The sequence below is a fragment of the Solanum tuberosum genome, unplaced genomic scaffold, assembly GCF_000226075.1.
Source record: "Solanum tuberosum cultivar DM 1-3 516 R44 unplaced genomic scaffold, SolTub_3.0 scf00381, whole genome shotgun sequence".
NCBI lineage: Eukaryota > Viridiplantae > Streptophyta > Magnoliopsida > Solanales > Solanaceae > Solanum > Solanum tuberosum.
This window is the reverse complement of record NW_006239304.1, coordinates 87,969-107,828: the sequence shown is the minus strand read 5'-3', so window position 1 is coordinate 107,828 and position 19,860 is coordinate 87,969. Positions and strand designations below refer to the sequence as shown.

At 34.6% G+C, this 19,860-nt stretch overlaps 2 protein-coding genes across 2 annotated transcripts in view; both read left to right on the top strand.

Moving 5' to 3' along the window:
* Nucleotides 1-1,146: 1,146 nt before the first annotated feature.
* LOC102600435 (transcription factor bHLH84) lies at nt 1,147-2,738 on the top strand. Its single transcript, XM_015302798.1, has 5 exons — nt 1,147-1,758; nt 1,844-2,107; nt 2,208-2,273; nt 2,366-2,431; nt 2,537-2,738. The coding sequence occupies exons 1-5, from the start codon at nt 1,165-1,167 to the stop codon at nt 2,630-2,632; spliced, it is 1,086 nt and encodes a 361-aa protein (XP_015158284.1). The 5' UTR covers nt 1,147-1,164; the 3' UTR covers nt 2,633-2,738.
* Nucleotides 2,739-8,504: 5,766 nt separating this feature from the next.
* LOC102600101 (uncharacterized) overlaps nt 8,505-19,860 on the top strand; it is a 17,235-nt gene continuing 5,879 nt past the window's right edge. The window contains exons 1-3 of the mRNA XM_006361994.2: nt 8,505-8,915; nt 15,844-16,580; nt 18,163-19,835. Coding sequence (XP_006362056.1) covers nt 8,597-8,915; nt 15,844-16,580; nt 18,163-19,835 — 2,729 coding nt within the window. The 5' untranslated portion in view covers nt 8,505-8,596. The remainder of the gene's footprint in view (nt 8,916-15,843; nt 16,581-18,162; nt 19,836-19,860) is intronic.

The window sequence follows — 19,860 nt, the reverse complement described above, 5'->3', positions numbered from 1 at the left end:
AGGCGACTTGTCAATATATATATATATATATATATATATATATATTTTATTTTTTTATGTAAATACTTCTTCTATTTTTGAACCTCTTGATAAAAATTGTGGCTTAGTACTTACCACTGCACTTAATAATAAAGTTTGTTATGATTCTATGTATTCGGAACCTATTCATATTTTGGGACAAATGGAAGTATCAAGTACTTTTTTTTCTCTTTGTAAAGGGAAAAATAGGGGGGAAATCCACTAATTAATATCCTTAATTAGAAGATATTGTATTTCAAGTACAACTAGGTGCAACAATGGTTAGGTTTAAGAACAAGAAAAATTCAAAAAATTAAAGACAACAAACGAACTTTGCGGTTACTGTGTTGGATTTCGTTAGTAGTTTTAAAGATTTTCAAAACTCATCTCCCACGTCCTCTTCATTCCTTGTAATTAATTATAATTAATTAATCTCTCAACAGAACTCATTAAAATATTCAAAAAAAAAAAAAAAACTCACCACGTTCTCACTTGTTTTTTTTCAATCTAATTAATCACTTCTCTTGAGATTAATTTTCATCAATCAGTGAGGTTAGTAGAATAGTAGTCATACCTTAATGATTAGATTAAGACAGTTAATATTAATGACCTTATAAGCTACCAACATGGGTTGTGATGCAGTGATGAGACTGCTTCACCCTTAAATAGAGGTCTCAGGTTTGAGCCCTAGGATCCTGTTGGGAGCGCCACCCCTAAGTAGGCACTGTAATGCGCGATCCAAATTTAGTCTAAGCTTCTATATGGGCTTCGGACACCAGAGGAAAACAAAAAATAATGACATTATAAGCTAAGTCCAAGATTGCATTAATCTCATTGAAAGGTTAGAAGTATATTTTAATTCATTATTGCATGAACTTGGTCCCTCTTCTTAGTTGTACTTTGCCTGTTGGTTGGTCCCACAATTGGAAAAACAATTTGTAAATTAATCATTTGGAATTATGGAATATATTAAAGAAATCAAGTTAATCTTTTATTAAACATTCTTCTAATTCCTTTGTAATCTTCTCTAGTATAAATATTACAAACTTATAGCTCATAATTCCCAAGTGCTAATTAGATCATCCTCAAAAGCTTATTTTGTCAGTTTATTAGTTGACAATATTTTCTACATTTTTAACCAAAGAAATGGAACATGTTGGAGCTTTTTTTGATGAAGAATGGGAGTCATTGAGCAAATTATTCTCTAGTACTGAAACTGCAGATTTCATGCTTCAATTGCAAGGTGATCTTGGCAGTTTGTTCTCGATGAATGGTAGCGATAATGCTGGCTCGAGCTATGGGACTGATAATCCACAAGTAGCATTCTCTCAATTATCTGATGAAGCTAACAATAACTTTCAATATTTTTCTCAAGAAAGTAGCATTACCAGCTGTGGAAGTGATCATGGCAAGTTTTTTACTAACCCGAGCCACGAGCATCTGCAGCATTCTAACAACATTGATGATGTTAATAACCAGCTCCTTCAAGTAGCAATCAACAACAACCTTCCTGATGAGTATCAGTCCATTGATTTCTTCGATATGGACAGTAAAAATCTTGAAAATTTGTGTATTAATCAAGATTTTCAAGCTGACATGACCTACAAAGATGAAATGGTATGTGATCAATTGGACAATGCTGGAATTTCCCCTGTTTCAGACAAGGAAATGCAGTTAAAAAGGAAGTGTGACAAAATAGCACCTGAAAATCCCAAGAAGAAATCGCGGGGTTCACAAGATGTGAGTTAAATTAGAACTTTAACAAGCGTGATAGAATAACATCTTCTTTTTATACTAATGGGATTCTACCATTTACTCAATGCAGGCACAGAAAAGTACTAAGAAAAAGGCACAGCCAAAAAGGGGGAAAAAGAATCAGAAAATGACTCAAATTAACAATGAAGAAGGAGAAGAAGAGACTAACAACAATGCAGATAACCAAATTGCACAAAGCTCAAGTTGCTGCAGCTCTGAGGATGATTCTAATGCATCTCAAGAACTAAATGGAGGCACGGTATCTTCAAACACCAAAGGAAAGTCAAGAGCTAGCAGAGGAGCTGCAACAGATCCACAAAGCCTTTATGCAAGGGTAATAATAATTAACACCAGCATCATTCGTTTATTGTTCAATAATAACTTGTTCGTAGATTCAAAATGTTAACTAGTATTTCCATTTGCGAAAATTGCAGAGAAGAAGAGAAAGAATCAATGAAAGATTGAGAATCTTGCAGAACCTTGTTCCTAATGGCACAAAGGTAACAATACTTAAAATCATAATACTTCATCTTAACGATTGATAAAATAAATCCTCTAATCGATTTTTCCCCTCTTTTTTGCTATACATCAGGTTGACATTAGCACAATGCTTGAAGAAGCAGTTACTTATGTGAAGTTTTTGCAGCTTCAAATTAAGGTATAAGCCTTCACATATCATTTTTTTTCCTTTTCTTAATTTGCTTTGGTTGAATACCGGACGGAGAATAACATAATTTACTAAATATTTCTTCCATTTCTACAGTTACTGAGCTCAGATGAACTTTGGATGTATGCACCACTTGCTTACCATGGAATGGACATTGGTATCTATCAAAAGATGCTGCCACATCTGCAATGACTTTAGAAGCAACATGAATTGTTGCAATTTTTTATAAAGTGTTTACCTATAAATAACAGATCACAACAGAAACCCCCTCCCCCCTCCCCCAAATATGCTGACTATGTACAAAAAAAAAAACACATCTATCATTTCTTCTTGATCATGAGGAATAATTCTCATGTTTTATAAAGTAATATTTTATAGTTCTCTGCTCACATTATCCAAGGAAGAATTATGAATGGGTAAAATTTTATTCATACTCGCTATTGACACCAAATCACAGTAATTTACTAGTGTGGCCTAGTGATCAATAATGTACTTGATAATTAAAGTTATCGCAAGTCAATAGCTTCTTTGATCATTGAGTACACTGTTGACTTTTCATCATTGATCTTTGGTCCTTATGAAGGACTTATCATACACAAAGAACCACCAGAGTCTTAATAACTAGGATGAGAACCAAGGTGAACTCATCATCAGATTAACTATGAGAAGCGGTCAATTCAAAGCTATCAAAGTTTTCCTTATTTAATGGAATATAAAAATGTTAAAATAGCATGAGATGCTAGAAAATAATTTCTTCCAATTAGGTAAAACAAATGTACAACTGATAACATGGAGTTCAATGTACTATCCAACTTTTCTAGACATAGGTTGGGGCGTAGCAAGAAAACCTCTTCATAGAGACCAATTACGTACTATTTCGAGTAATTCTCACTCCCTGAAAGTTCTTTTTTAACCAAAAAATAAACTTTTGTTTGGAACATATCTATATGTTCGAAATAAGTAAACTATTGATGGTTAATAAATGGATATAAAGGAAACTTTTCATAAATAAAAATCATTTAAATTGATATCGGTGTCCTCATAGTGAGCAACGCAAAACCAATAAAGAGGAAAACAACTATTTATAACCAAAAAAAAAAAAAAAAGAGTTCCGTAAACACCTACTCCTTCAATCATCAAGTACACTATCTGACTTCCAACACTTATTAGGGGGATCTTATCATACACAATGCACCCGTGTCTTCATATGAACTCTAGGATGAGAGTCAAGCTAAGGTAGACCCCGATTAGCTACGAAAAGCAGTCAAATTAAAACTATCTAAGTATGTTTTCCCTTTGTTTAGTGCAATATAAAACGAGTTAATATCTCAAAAGATCATTCAGCTTTGAGAATTTATCTAGCAAAGTCATTGAACTTTATTTTGTATCAATAAGTCTAAGTTGAGTGATTTTATTGGTACATAAATCTAAGTTGAGTGATTTTATTGATACAAAACAAAGTTTAATGACTTTACTAGATAAATTCTAAAAGTTGAGTGACATTTTGAGATATTAACTCAATATAAAACTGATAAATTCTGTGGGATGCTAGCCTAGGCCAAATTAATGTCCAACGATAATATGGAGTTGAATACAGTTTCCAACTTCTCTAGAAAGTAGGCTGAGACTAATCACTTAGTACTAAGTAATTTCACTCCCTAATTCATTTTTAAATTTAATTTTAAAAAATCAAAAGCTATGCTTTCACAAGATATATTTGGAATAAATTAGCTACTGATAGTCATATATCTACAAATACATGGATATTAAAGAAACTTATTCTAAATAAGGAACACTTAAATGTATATTATCAGTATCCTCGTAGTGAGAAATGCATAACAAATAAAGGTAAATATAGCTATTTATAACAAGATAAAAGAGTTCCATATCTTTTGGTACAGATAAAGCTTACCCGGAATCAGTGTTAACTGTTAACTAATATGTATTTTCTCCTAAATTTGTAACTCCTAATGTTAAATTTCTTAGTATGGTGCAGACATCATGTAAGTTTTTCCCTCTTGATATTGTTGCATTGACTCCACTTGAATAGATTTCTTTATTGACTGAATATTCATTGTGTAGCTTCTTCTTTACACCTAACGAAATAGATTTTAGCTCGAGATGAATAGGCAGGTACGACGTTAAGTTTGAAACAGCCATTTCAATCCTTCTCTTCTAATTCTAAGAAAGAAAAAACCTGATTGCTTGGCGGGGGGTTTAGGAGGTCTTTTTGAGCACATGTTTATCATATCGACAACTTTCTTAATGGCCTCCTTGTTTTGAGACATTATGGAAAATTGTCAATCTTTTCTTTCATCTCGGGAAAGATACGATTGGGAGGAGCTAATTCAAAGAACAACAGGGGTGACACATGTTGTGTACTGGTCAGATTTGAGCTGGAGATTGGTGATTGATTGAACTACATTGACAGATTGTGATGGAGAATATCTCTAACATAACTATCAAATAAGTTAATAAACTACACAAGTCATGTAGGTGCACACAATGCAATTCAAAACTACAATATTGCATATTAACCAACACTTATTTTTCAAATATAATAGAGTTACTCAGAACAGAAGATTAAAAAAAGTTAAAAAATGAATCATGACTTGTTGTCTCTATAAAATTACTGAAAGACTAGAACTTTCAAGTACTTACAGTATGAGAACATGAACTTTTGACTGAAGACTTGGAATTCTTGAGGTCCAAAATCATCTCTAGGGACTTAGACTTGTTGTCTAGCGAATGCTCACAAAGTCACAAAAGACTTTGTCTTCACCTTCGTCTTTCTTTTTCCCATTGAAGCTTTTGTTTCTCTTTACTATACAAATTACAGTACAACCAGGAAAAACTCAACTTTTTGCACCCAAGGTGTGACTGAAGTGGGTCCAGAACTATTCAATTCTCAGCGGAGATAAAAACAAAAACATCATTTTCTTTCCATCTGTCCCAACCTTGGTGGATAGTATGACCCGGTACATGTGTTGGTGGGATGTGTGCGCAAGCTGATACGAACAACGGGAACTACAGTGTGTGCAAGCTGACCCAAACAACAGGAACAAGATTAACTAAGAAGTGCACAAGCTGACCCGAACAACAAGAACAAAATTAACTAAGGTGTACGCACGCTAATCCGAACAATAGGAACAAAATTAACTAAGGTGTGTGTAAGCTAACCCGAACAACAAAGCAAAATTAACTATTGTAGTATGATAGTAAAATTGGTTCTGTCAATTCGGTAATCAAATGATAATTAAGAGAGATTAGCATAACAATATCATGAGGGCTCTTTAAAGAAGACTGACCTAATCCCAAATTTTGCCTCAAATCACGAAATGATGGGCACTCATGAAGAAGATCTACTCAAAAGTTCATATTTTAGGGCGAGCACGTAGCTTTTGCTTGGCTGCCTTAGCATTCTTCTCTACATACTACCGTTTAAAGGTTGCTGCCTCTCAAGTCTCAACTACTGAGCGGCGTCAAGTTAGCCATGCACAAATTAGACCTCTGATATGGACAAAAGTGGTTTCAAATTGATTGTCAACACAAATGGTTGGATCCGGCTCCCCTCCATTTCGTCAATCACGTCTAGATTATAGATATGTGTCATATTTAAAGTTTAAAGGTCAAGATTATATCATATGAACAAATATCATAACCATAGTTAAGTCAACTAATTTTAGAAAATTACTCTCCAAATTTGATAAGAATTACAATATATTCCATATAAAATTTGATATTTATTAATATCATTAATTTCATCTTATATTTTTAATTTACATTTAAATATTAAACTTGTAGAACATGAAACATTTATATTTTTTACATTTAAATATTAAAATTGTAGAACATGAAACATTTATATTTAATGTGATAAATAATAATCTTTAAAAACATTTGCATTTAAAACAATGTTATTTTCTATTTCACAAAAAAAAAAGAAAAAAAAAAGATAAAAGAAATTTTTTTTTATAAAAAAAACATATATTTTTTTCCCCTTCAAACACAATAGCCACATTTTATCGTTGGAATAATTTTGGTATTTCAGGTTTAATTCTAAAAACCCACACTTATAGTTCTTAACTTTTTTGTTTTGTTTCTCAGCATAGTATATATAATATTTCAAGAGCAAAGTTTACTAGTACATAATTTGTTTAGTGGATTCTCACTTTAAATATCATACAATTTATTATTTAATTATAAAAATATAATATTAAGTTAATAATATTAATAAATATCAAATTTTGTATATAATATATTGTAATCCTTACCAAATTTGGAGAGTAGTTTTCTAAAATTAGTTGACTTAACTATGGTTATGATATTTCTTAATATAATATACTCTTGGCTTTTAAACTTTAAATATGACACATATCTCTAATCTAGACGTGCACTTGACGAAATGGAGGAAAGAGGTAATGGAGGGGAGCCGGATCCCAAATGGTTAATGTATAAAAACATTTTTGTTCAAAAAAACACTTCTAATAAAAAGTATACTTCTCAAATAAGAGTTTATAAATTTGGCCAAACAAGTTTGTTGTTTTTGGCATCTTAAATCTATTTATTACTAATACCATGTTTGTCTTTCATACTATATCCTTTGCAAAGTAATACAAAAATTCTCGCATGGTTTATACAAATATTATTTGTAAAAAAATAATAATCAATATCAACTTATGTTAAAATTTCTCAAATTTCAACCAAATACTACACAAGCTTATGTTTTTTTTTTCCGTCTGGTGTTCTAAGTCTATATTGAAGTTTTGATTAAATTCAAATCGTGCATTGCAGGTTAGGTTATTTGGGGTGATATTCGAACGAAAGTGGCAAACACGAAACCTCTAGTTAAGGGTGGAACAGTCTCACCACTACACCACAACTCATGTTATTTATAAACTTATGTTTTAATATGAGAATTAAATTTTCTAAAAGACCAAATACATACATTGCCTCTTTAATTTGCTCTTAAATTTTGTCTTGAAACTCCGACTTAATCTTATTCTATTTTAATCCTTCAACCTCATTTCTCATGCGTCATTTAAACATAAAATATTGACTAAAGATTGATGAAATTGCTCACCTTTAAAGTGCGTGAGAATTTTTTTAATAATAATATTTGACCCTTTTACGGTTAACAACCTTCTTCCCTATTTATTTCCTTTATTTTCTCTTCTTCCTCATTTATTTTGTCACCGACTTACCTGACTTATTCTTTTATTTTCTTCATCTATCCTTCTTTCTTATTTAGCTCTTTTTAAAGCTATAAATATATATATATATATATATATATATATATATATTTATATATCTTCCAAGTAAAATAATGTTTCAAAGAAATAAAATTTCGGATAATCGATTCATTTACCAGCAAGCAACATGAATCAAAGTTCCTTTCCAGACACAAACATAACCTTATCTTTTAGATGCAACACAAAATATAAAGAAAAATAATAAAAAGGCCTTAAAACATGATTATAGTCTTTGAATGATGAAGAATCCAGTAATAATTGAGGGCTTTATCTCCTCAGGGTGAGGATTTGGAAACGATTATTGGGTTACATTATAGGTTAGAGACTTAGGTTTGTTTTTATAGAAGCAATTATGAGAGTATTTTTTTTTGGAGAAAATAGTTTATAACGACTTTTTTAAAATCTTATCAGAACTAGATTAATTCGGATGATATGGAATAAAAAATAAAACACGTGGCTTAATTTAATTGAATGTTTTTTATATTTCGTTATATATTCATCTAACACCTGCAAAACAGTTATATATATCAGATAAAAATATTTTGTAGTTAAATGATACATAAAAAATGAAATAAAAAAATTAAAATAAAGCTACGTTAAGTTGAAGCGCCAAAATAAAATTCGAGACCAAGTAAAAAGGCTTGTATGTGTGTTTGGCCTATCTAAAACCCAAACCAAAGGACCTAAGTTAAATCTCCTCAAATTTCAATTTTCAACCATATATTATACATGAATATGGAATGAAATTTGCTGGTATAGACGGTAATTACTAATTACATATTTTAATTACACTTGGGAATATAAATATCCTACTTGTTAATCACCAAGTAAAATACAGCCGAAAGCCGTGACTGAGCGTGTCCCCACTCAGTTTCCGCCTCCTCCTCTTTCCCGTCCCTCCGCCATGGCGACGACGGAGCAACCACTGAAGAAACGGAAGCTCTACGAACCACCTCCACCGCTGCCTCAGTCACCGCCTCCTCCTCCTCCACCGCAACCACCGCCACCGCTGCCTCAACAGCAGTCGGCGCTAACTTTCCAGCAGAGCAACGCTGCTCCGCCGCTATCTCAGGATGAAATTCTCCGACGGAGAAGAAACCAAGAAGAGATTCGAAATGCTTATGAGTGCTACAAACGCATTAAATTCTGCATCTCACAGAACGATGATCGTCTTTCGGTCGAACTCGAACAAGCATATCTTTCTCTCCTTACTGCCTCGAGAGGTTTGTATAAAACACGTTTTTTGCTAAGATATCATGTGGTTCTTTTTATTTTAGATTGTGAAGTTGGGTGTTTTCATCGAGAAATTTGAAAGAGTGGATTTTGAATGCTATTTTTGTTCAGTTGCCTGCTAAAGAGTCGGAATAGGAATGAGGTTTATACAGCTTCTTTTTCTCTTTGTTGTTATTCGAAGGATAAAAACTAGTAATTTTGTGAGATTGATTAATTATATGAATTTAAGTGTTTTTAGGCATTTCTGGGATTTCCCCCTTGTATGTTTCATGAACCCTAGGTTCTAGAAATTGAAGCTTCGTTTGGTTGGAGTGAAAAGAGAAGAGGTTGAAGGAGTGAAACTAAATGTGGAGAGTTTGTTTCTTTTCCATGTCAGACTGAAAGGAAGAACTACATCTCATTTACTTCCTATTCAACAGTAAACTACCTTGTTATCATTTTTTTAAAATAAGGAAGAAAAAAGAACTAAGTTAAATTATAAACAAACCAACCAGAGTGATGCACACAACGGTTACAAGTGATGCATATAAGAGTGTGTTTTAAGTTACTGCTTCTCATGGTTGTGTGTTTTAAATTACTGCTTCTCATGGTTGAAGTGATGCTAAGCTATGTTGTTCAGCCCCCCGGAAAAATGCATATTATTTGGAGGAATGACTCAAGTGTTATTCAAGCGAGAAGGGTTGCTTCTTCAAACATGAATTTGAAAGATGGATGCCTATTACTCTTTGAGTGGCAATCCTCCTCTTTGCTGTCATCTTTTGGTTTTTTATCCCGCAAGAATCTCCTCCTCCACCTCCTTTGAGAATGGTAAAATTTTACTAAGCACAAAGATTCTCAAATTGGTTGTGCCAAAAAGTTTATACAATGGGCTTTGGATTACCCTTTAGAGAGCGACACTAATTGCTTTTGCTTATGAAAATCCTCTCTTGCCCCCAGAAAGCAAATGACAAATAGAGAATGAGGAGGAAAATTGCAGGATTCTGAATTCCTATACTTAGAGTAACATGGTTCATTCCTCAATTATTGAAGGATTAGACATATGAAACTATGACTGTTAGCCCAGTGACGTGTACTTGTGTTTGCTATCGTTTTTTCTTAAATGTCATATAACTGTGCCAATTGTTCTACGAGATCTACCCCTCATGCTATTCTTGCTCAAATGATGTTAGTGTGCCAATTGTTCAGTGAAAGCCGTTGCAGTTTCATTTTATCTAAAGTGCCTCCAATTGTTCTGTGGAACCCACTCATAGTGATCGATTGGCTTGAATGACAGTTATTGCACTTATGCTTCTATTTCTACTAGTTTTTGGATATGTACGTCGCACATACATTCTATACTAATCAACACAATTTTTTTATACATATTCTAAAAGTATGTTGGATTATATATATAAAATGGAAATTTAAGTATACAAATACTTCAAGTTCATTGATCCTATTTCTTAGTGACAATTTTAGTTCAAAAATATTGGATTTCAACATAGTTGAACAATTAAATTAAGGTTGTTAGATACTATTTGTAATTACATTACTTTATCTTACAAGGGACATACATGTTATTATGTCATAGAAAAAGCACTTTTTTTTTTATTTTTTGATAACCGAGATATCCGTCTGTGACCCGCCCTTTTGGAATGTCATAGAAAAAGCACTTTTTTTTTTATTTTTTGATAACCGAGATATCCGTCTGTGACCCGCCCTTTTGGAATGTCATAGAAAAAGCACTTTTTTTTTATTTTTTGTATAACCGAGATATCCGTCTGTGACCCGCCTTTGGAATGTCATAGAAAAAGCACTTTTTTTTTATTTTTTGTATAACCGAGATATCCGTCTGTGACCCGCCCTTTTGGAATGTCATAGAAAAAGCACTTTTTTTTTATTTTTTGATAACCGAGATATCCGTCTGTGACCCGCCCTTTTGGAATGTCATAGAAAAAGCACTTTTTTTTTTATTTTTTGATAACCGAGATATCCGTCTGTGACCCGCCTTTGGAATGTCATAGAAAAAGCACTTTTTTTTTATTTTTGTATAACCGAGATATCCGTCTGTGACCCGCCTTTGGAATGTCATAGAAAAAGCACTTTTTTTTTATTTTTTGATAACCGAGATATCCGTCTGTGACCCGCCCTTTGGAATGTCATAGAAAAAGCACTTTCTGAAGGGATAATAGTGAATGGTTAAAGAGGGGGACTAACAAGGAGAAAGTGCATGAGGTGATAGAGTGTTGTGTGGGTGACAAGACTCTAGGTTTAGATGGTTTCACTTTGGTTTTCTTTCAGTATTGTTGGATAAAGTCAAACATGATGCATTGAATACTATTGATGAGTTCCAAGAGAGTGCTAATTTTTAAAGGAGCTTGAATGTTTTAATCACTGTCATTATTCCTAAGAATGAAAACGCTTCTAGTATTAGGGATTACAAACCTATTAGTCTGGTGGGAAGCATCTACGATTTTTAACAAACTTATAGTGAACAAGGTTGTTTCAGCTTCGCAAAATGCTTGTCAAAGGTAAAAAAGTTTGGTTGCTTCTTTAGTGGCTAATGAAGTAGTAAATTCGAGGGAGAAACAAGGTGAGCTGGGTGTTTTGTGCAAGTTAGATCTTGAGAAAGCTTATGATCATGTAAATTGGTAGTTCCTGAATTTCATTATGTTGATGATGGGCTTTGGGGAGAAATGAAGGATATGGGTTAGTTTGCATGTCATTTGTGAGATTCGATTTTGATGTAGGATAATCTGTATGGGTTCTTTGGTAGTTTGAGGGGTTCAAGGTAGGTAGATCCTTTATCACCTATGCCTTTTATTTTGGTGATGGAAGCTTTGAGTAAAATGATGCACAATGTTGTATTAGCCAGACATATCAAGGGGTTGAAGGGTGCGGTTGGTGGTGTTGGCACTGTGTTGATAGCCTATCTTTTATTTGCAGTTGATACTTTAGTGTTCTATGTTGCAGATGTAATGCATTTGGACTACCTTGGACAAGTGTTAACATAGTTCTAGGTGGTGTCGTGACTTAAAATCAATCTCAGAAAGTGCAATTAGTCTATCTTGGACAAGTGTTAATTTGGTTCTAGGTGGTGTCATGACTTAAAATCAATGCAGGAAAATGCAAGATCTTACCCGTCAATGTAGTGGATAACATTGGCATGCTTGCTTAAGTTTTGCATAGCAGGGTAGGGGCTCTCCCTACTACCTACCTTAGATTACCTCTAGATGTGTCGAACATACATCTCAGCATTTGGAATCCGCTCATTTATAGGGTAGAGAAGAGGTTAGCAGGTTGGTAGTGATGATACTTGTCCAAAGGAGGAAAAGAAGTGCTTACTAAAAGCTATTTATTGAGTATCCCTTCATACTGCATGTCCTTGTTCAGTGCACCTACCATTGTTTTGGGAAAGTTGGAAAGGCTACGAAAAGACTTTCTTTGGGATATAACAAATGGTGAAAAGAACTTTCACTTAGTTTGGTGGAGACCGTGACATCTTTTAAATGGTAGGGAGAACTTGGGATTAAAATCTTGAAGGTCTATAACGAAGTATTTTTTGGTAGATAGTTGTGGAGATTTGGGGTGGAGGGAGAAGCTTTATGGAGAGAGTGATAATAGAAAAAATATGGAGTTCTGGGGGAACATAGAAGGGGTGGGGATCCTTTAAAAACAATACTACTTTTAAGGTTAAGGATGAGAGTGTGTGGAGTTTTGGTGCGAAAGGGTGGTTTTTTTATTTTGTATAGGGTCTCTTGCCAAAGGGAATTATTTTTTCAGCAAGTTAGGGGGACACGGGGGTTGGACCTTTTGGGATTTGAGGTTAAGGAGAAACCTCCAAGGTCGGAAGGTTATGCTTATATTATACTCTCTTTACTTCACAACCAATGCGAGCCAGTCGAAAGACCTGATGCTTTGAGTTGGGAGTTGGGCAATACAAAGTGTTCTTTCGTATGATTCAGTATGGATACCTAAGGTGCCAAAGAAAGTGTGGTTTTCTCGTGGTTACAAGAGGAGTGATTTCGATGATCGAGAATCTTTTTATGAAACGAATGGTTGTTTGCATATGTTTGTGTTTACCATGTTAGGAGGCAGGTGAGGATGTGGATCATATTTTATTACATTGCAAAACAACCACGAGGTTATGGTGGGATATCGTTAAATGGTTTGACATTTCTTGGGCAATGCCAAATTCAGTGAAGGAGTTGATGTTTAGTTGGAAGAGTGAAGCTAGCAGAAGACACAAGGCTTGGAATATCACTCCTCGTGTTTTAGTGTGGGCCATTTGGACGGAGAGAAATAAGAGAGCTTTTGTAGGGGTGGAGTTAAGCTTTGATTAATTGAGGAGTAGTCTTTGATCCCTTAATTTTTTTGGTGCATCCATGCAATTCCTATTTGTATAGAGGATTGAGTATCTTATGGAGAGAATTATATTTTGTAGATTTCTCCTCTTTTGATATATCTCTTGTATACGACCAAATTGGCCTTGTTAGTATCAATGAAATATTTTACTTGATAAAAGAGAATATATACTAACTTCTAGAATAATAAAAAATTCTCAAACATAGTTCGCCCAATTGCTTGCCAATTGCCACATAATGGCCTAGTAGTTGCGAACGTGAGAGATTGTTATCTAATTTGTTCATCAAAATTGAACTTAAAAGAAAAAAAGAGCAACTCTCCTACAAAGAAATACCCTTATACTTGCAAAAACGGTTTGCACGGGAAAAATGAAAATTTAACCAAAAAAAGAAAGAGCAGAAGAATCACACCAACAAAAGAAGCAAATAAAAAGAGGGGGATGCGGTCCTGAATGTCCGTATAGGTAATTGAGATTGCTATATTTTGGCTAGTCAGCAGTTCCTCCACTCAATCAACATACATGATCTAAATTGCCCCCACACACTACCTCATGACTTGTAACTATAGTCTAACCCTTACAATTTGATTCTTTTTTGTTAATAAAATCCCTTACAATGTGTGTAAATATTCAGTGTCTTTTGGTATGTTTTTATAGAATTTAATATTGGATTAAATCATTATCTCATCATCATCATATTATTAAAAGTGGGAAGTTGCAAGGTGCAAAGTTGGATTACCATTTTAATCCTATACTAAGTTAAAATATTACTAGTAATGATATCGTGTTCTATATATAAATCAATTAAAGTGAAAATTCACTATAGTTGCCGTGAATTCCATGTTCTGCCAAGCATTTAGTGTAATGTATTACTCCCTCCCTCCCATTTTATGTGACACTGTTAGACTTGATACAACATTTAAGAAAAAAATGAAGACTTTTGAAACTTGTGGTCTAAAACAATCCTTAAATATTTGTGTGGGTAAAAGAGAAATATAGTAAGGTGACATTTTTTTTTGGGATGGGCTAAAAAAGAAAGACGTGCCACATAAAATTGGACAAAGGGAGTACCCTTTTTTGGACATGAACAATTAATGTCTATTCATTGCTTTGTACATGAAAATTAGGTGAAGAGTTGTAGACTTCGATAACGAAGAGTTGTAATAGCTGTGGAGGGTAAAGAATATAGTATGTACTGGAGCCGCTTAATTCTATAAATGTATCTCTTTATTTTACCCAAAATCTCCATCCTAATTCCTTCCGGTGGGTTTCATCCGGTCCCTTGGTTTCTTGCCGCTTCAGTTCCTGTTCTTTCTTTTCCGGTGAAGAATCCATTCAATGCCCCTTAAATTTTTACATAATGTTTAAGATACAATTCTCCGGTTTAATTAACTGTCTTTTTCCTATTTAAGATCGATCATTACAAAAAATTATATATGCCATTATGTCTTCTCTTACAAAAAAGAGATTTTGGTGATTTCCTTGGAAAGGGAAGTCGAGATGGCGACGACATTAGTTTCCATTGCATCTCACCTATTGTCTCTCAGATTTGCGCAAGTTTCTTGTATCATTTCGCGTTATCAATTACTATAATTTGTAATTACGTCTTTGTTGATCTGTTTTTAGTCCGTCAGTAGACATGCAAATCAAAATGTAAAAATCAAATATTTATCACATTCGTTTTTCTTTCGGATCTCTGACAGGTTGCAAGGACAAGTTTGTGTCTGTGAGTCTGAGTTATATGGCTTTTCACGGGTTGTTTCCTGTATTTCTGTTTGTAAATTCTTATTAGCCACTCATGGTGAACATTTTATATAATCGCTTGATTTTCGTTCCTTTTTCTTCTTCTATGATGGTATGGAAGTAAAATATTCTCTTCCTTTTCAGTTTTCATGTCTTTGCATTTTTATTTTATACATTTGAGGAGATTAGCATCAGATTGATGTTTCAATTGTACCAAACCATCCAGATGTCTTTGTATTTTATTTTATTGTTGGAATAAGTATATCTTTAAGCACTCTTTTCTTTAATTTTTTACTCTATAGTTTCGTGCAACTCATGGCACACATTCTAATTTCATGTATTCCATAAACATGGACTCGTGTCCAGGAACTAGTAGTATAATAATGGCAAAAAATACAAAAGACTCGAGGCATCATTAAAGTAACTGTTATTCATAATAAAATATTTTTAGATATTTGGATATTGAAGTTGAAGGGATATATGATGTTTATGCATAAAAGTCAATCATCACTTAAAAGGCATTTTAGTCTTTGAACTTTTCAATTTAGGGCTTCCCACTTATAATATATAGTATGATGATATGATGTTTTGCCACTCCGCGTTAACTTTTATTTAGTTATCTATAGTTATTTTTTTTCATGATCTTCTTTAATAATTGCATTATAATGAATTGTCTTTGATATTCCTGGTAGAACATCATTGCACTGACATAGCTTCTGAACTCCCAAAGGGAGTTGATTCGTTGTTGAATGTATCCTTGGTGGTGCTGAAATGTTTTGAGTGTTTTATAAAATTTTGAACTTCATTTTTCACCTATGACTCTGGATTTGCAGGTTGCACAAGTGTACAACGTCTAGTGGCTGATTTTATTCCTCGATTTGCTTCGTATTGTCCCACTGCTCTTGAAGCTGCAGTGAAAGTTGTTATCAATATGCATAATTGGAAGTTAGCTTTGATTGGTAGAGGAGAAGATACAGACGGTGTTGCATTTGACACTGCTAAGGTGTGCATTTTTGGTCTAGCTGATATTTGTCGAAGTGCTGCTGCTGAGGCACCAACATCGTCAGTTATTCGAGGAATTTGCACCACAGTTTTTCGTGATGCACTCACCTTCTTTATATCCTGTTTTGAAGGGAAGGATGTTCTCGAGATTGCTGACAAGGAATATTTTGGTATTCAGGATGCTCATTTGTTCTCTGAGTACCAACAAAAGATTTTAAACAAGGAACAACCGGTACTGCTCAAGCTATCTGAGTTCCGAGTACTTTGTTTCCTCAGAATTTTCTTTACTTGCCCCAAAAATTCAATTGCAACTTGTTTTGAGCTCATCGGCTCTACTGGATCGGAGGAATCTAAGCGGGAAGGATATTACTTACTTCGTCAGTTAACTAACAGGCTTGATGATGCTGTTGGTCATCCTAGGAATGGAGGAACTAGTCCTGTGATATCATCACCGAAGGCCACAGAAACAAGTAGCAAAAGTAAGGATGTGGATGATGGCCTTGCAACATGTGGCAAACAAGGCTCAGACAATCGCTCCCTTGTTTCGATGAACTGCTTATTAGGACTGGTATACTTCTCTATTTACAATCTCTTTGCACGGATTAACTAGTCAATTATTGTTCCTTTTCTCCCTTTATCTAAAAGCAATTTTCTGAGCTTCTGAGTGCGGCAGCTTTATAGCACAACTGTTACTTATTGTTTCTTAATCTTGATCAAGACAGTGACATAACGTTTGATGCTTTGATCCACATATTGAGATACCATCTGGGCTTAATATTATTGTTTCTATTTCCATCACTTGCAGCATCACAGAAAAGTCCACTAATGATGCTGTATGAGTTGATCGGTGAAACAAGAAAACAGCTAGAGCTGTTATTCAGTTCCCTATACAATTAAGCTGTTATTTGTTTCTGATATTATTTCAGTGCATCTACTTGTCTGTTTCATGTTATTTTCTTTTCTTTTTCCTTTTAGAAGTATTTTTGTTTCATGTTAGCTGGTTGTTAGCAAGTGGTTTACTTGTGGAAAATCATACAATCAGAAATATTGTAGATTCACTGATTCAGTGTATTGTGTGTATTCTCTTGTTGAAATTACCTTGTTTGCTAGTATGGCAGAGCTGGTGATAGAAACTTGAACTCATGGCTTAGGTCTGAGACTTTCCATATGGTTTTGTAGATCATGGTTACTTCTAAGTAATTTCTATTCCTCATGAGGTTGTTCAATTTGAATTCATTATAAGCTCTTCCTTTTCTTTGCTTAAGTCCATCAGAAATTTGGTTTAATCATACATTTCAAACATATAATCTGAATATTGGTTTTCCTGTTCTCTAAAAAATTTATAGGCTTTACCTAAATACAGTACAACCACAACTTAGAGATCAACAACAACAACATACCTGTGTAATCCCACAAGTGGGGTCTGGGGAGGGTGTTGTGTACGCAACCTTACCTTGGGAAGGTAGAGAGGTTGGTAGACCCTCGGCTGAGTAAACCACAATTTAGAGATCATTGCTTCATTTTCCTCGAGTGCTCAACGTTAGTTTATACAATTTTTTCTTTGTTAATTTGTTGCATAAATCATACAAGAACTTCGGAGAACTGTTTTAAGGTGAGCTCTACATCCAATGTTTCTCATGAATTGTTGAAAACTTTGTTATAGTTCAACAGAAATGGAGGAGGAGGGTACAGACATAAACCTCGAGGAGAGTTTTTTGTAATTTAATTGTTTAACTAGAAGTGTAGCTTTCTTGTTTAAGTTATGTATCCCATATTTAAATCCTTGATTGCTACCCACAAGTAAAAAATAATGTATGATGATCATATTAGATATTCGATCCTTCACTTTTGATGTCATCTTGAGGAAAATGTTTCTTTTTTTTTTTGAGAAGGGAAAATGTTTCTTTTTATGTTTGAACTGTCCCTAGAAAATCAATTTTGGTATGGAGATCACTCTGGAATTTTCCAGCGAGTTTATTAGTTTCAATAAAGTATTTTCCTCCTCCCGTGGGGAAAGTGATACTCAGTATAATAGATTTATTTGGTTTTCAAGGCCTTTGATCAAGATGCACCGTCATCTATTATGATTCATATCTTTGGTCTCTAAAGCTTCTGCTCAGGATGCACTATCTTTGGATCTCTTTATGCAGGCTGTAGAGAAAGATCATTCTCTGAAGAGTTGGATTTACTCAAGGTTTAAGAAATTAAGTGAATCAGCTTCCTCTCAAGTTGTTTCAGATATTTCTGCAGTTCTTGAAGGAGTATTGCAGTCTTTCTTGAATGAAGTGAAGGCAGAAAAACCTCATGATGGTTGTGATGAGGATGGTTTGGATACTGCAAAGTATGTTAGTGAGTACTTGTGTCATGAGCTATCTGCTCAAAAAGTAACTCATGAAGTTTCTAGAAGCCCAGCAGTTCCTCTGGGATCAACTCACCGCTCCGGTATGAGTTCAAATACTAATAGTGGTGACCGTAGGTCTGTAGTTTTTGATTCTAAAGAGTCTGGAGATTTTACGAATACTAGGCCTTCTGTGCATATGGAGGTTTATAACCAGCAGATTCTTTCACCTATTGCTAGAACACCATCGAATTTGAGAAACAGTTCATCTGATGGAGGACACCATGTTATGATGGAGAACCACCGAATTCTTAATGTGGACCGTCCTCTACCAGCCTCAAGATCATCAGCAGGAGGTATGAGCTGTTCCATGGAGTCACCTATGCAGCGGTTACCACTGTCTCATTCTTCCATGAATCAAGGGATTTGGTACACTGATGGAGACTCAGCTGCAGCAGACATCTTTTTCGCTTCAAAACAGCTATGGTTGGGGTCTTTAGGCCCTGATGCATCTGAAGGTCTTGTCAGAAATAAGTTTGAGATGTTTGGTCCAGTAAATCAATTTGCATTCTTTGCAATCAAAGGTTTTGCTTTGGTTGAATACCAAAACATTATGGATGCGGTGAGAGCCAGGGAAATCATGCAGGGAAATTCTCTTTGGGGTGCTGGTCTTCGAATAAAATTCTTGGATAAAGGATTAGGTACTAAGGGGGCTATAAGTAGTGCCGGTGTTGGTTCTAGTTGCTATATTTACGTTGGAAGTGTTCAGAGCCGCTGGATGAAGGATGATGTCGTGCATGAGCTGAGAAAAGCACTTCAAAAAGGTCCTCGGATGGTTACTGATCTAGGCAGTGAAGGAGCATTGCTGATGGAGTTCAACACACCTGAGGAGGCCACAATTGCGATGAATCATCTAAGGCACTGGCGTAAGGTAAGGAGTGACTGCATTCAGCCCCTAAACTTAGGTCCAACTAATGCTTCCATGCGTACTGAAGGTATAAGACCTAGCTCTACGTCTGTTTATGTTGGTACGGGAAGCAATTTTTGTGCCAATAGTACTGTTGGGCCATCTCACTTCAAGAACATGCTTGAGAACCATTCTGACAGTCACGTTCCAAGAATATCACGTCTATCTTCATTGCTTTCACAGTTGAGCACCAAATATAATGTCAAATATGATCCTGGCTATAATAGTCATCATATGCCAGGGAGTTGTGAAACTGGATTCTTTGGAGGAGATACAATGCAGACAAATACACTACGGATTAGCATTCCAAATGGTAGCTCCTTGTTTATCACAGAAGATGAGCTTTTGGCTATTTGTAATCTTGCCATTGACAACAAAGGTTCTATCATCAGGTTAATGAGAGAAAATATGCCTATGGGTTCTTGTTGGCTAGTTGAATGCAGCAGCATGGATTCTGCAAATACTCTCCTGAAGAACCTTCGTGATTGTCCTGGGTTATTCTTCCAGATAGAATTCAGGTATGTAATCGTATCCCCCCCCCCC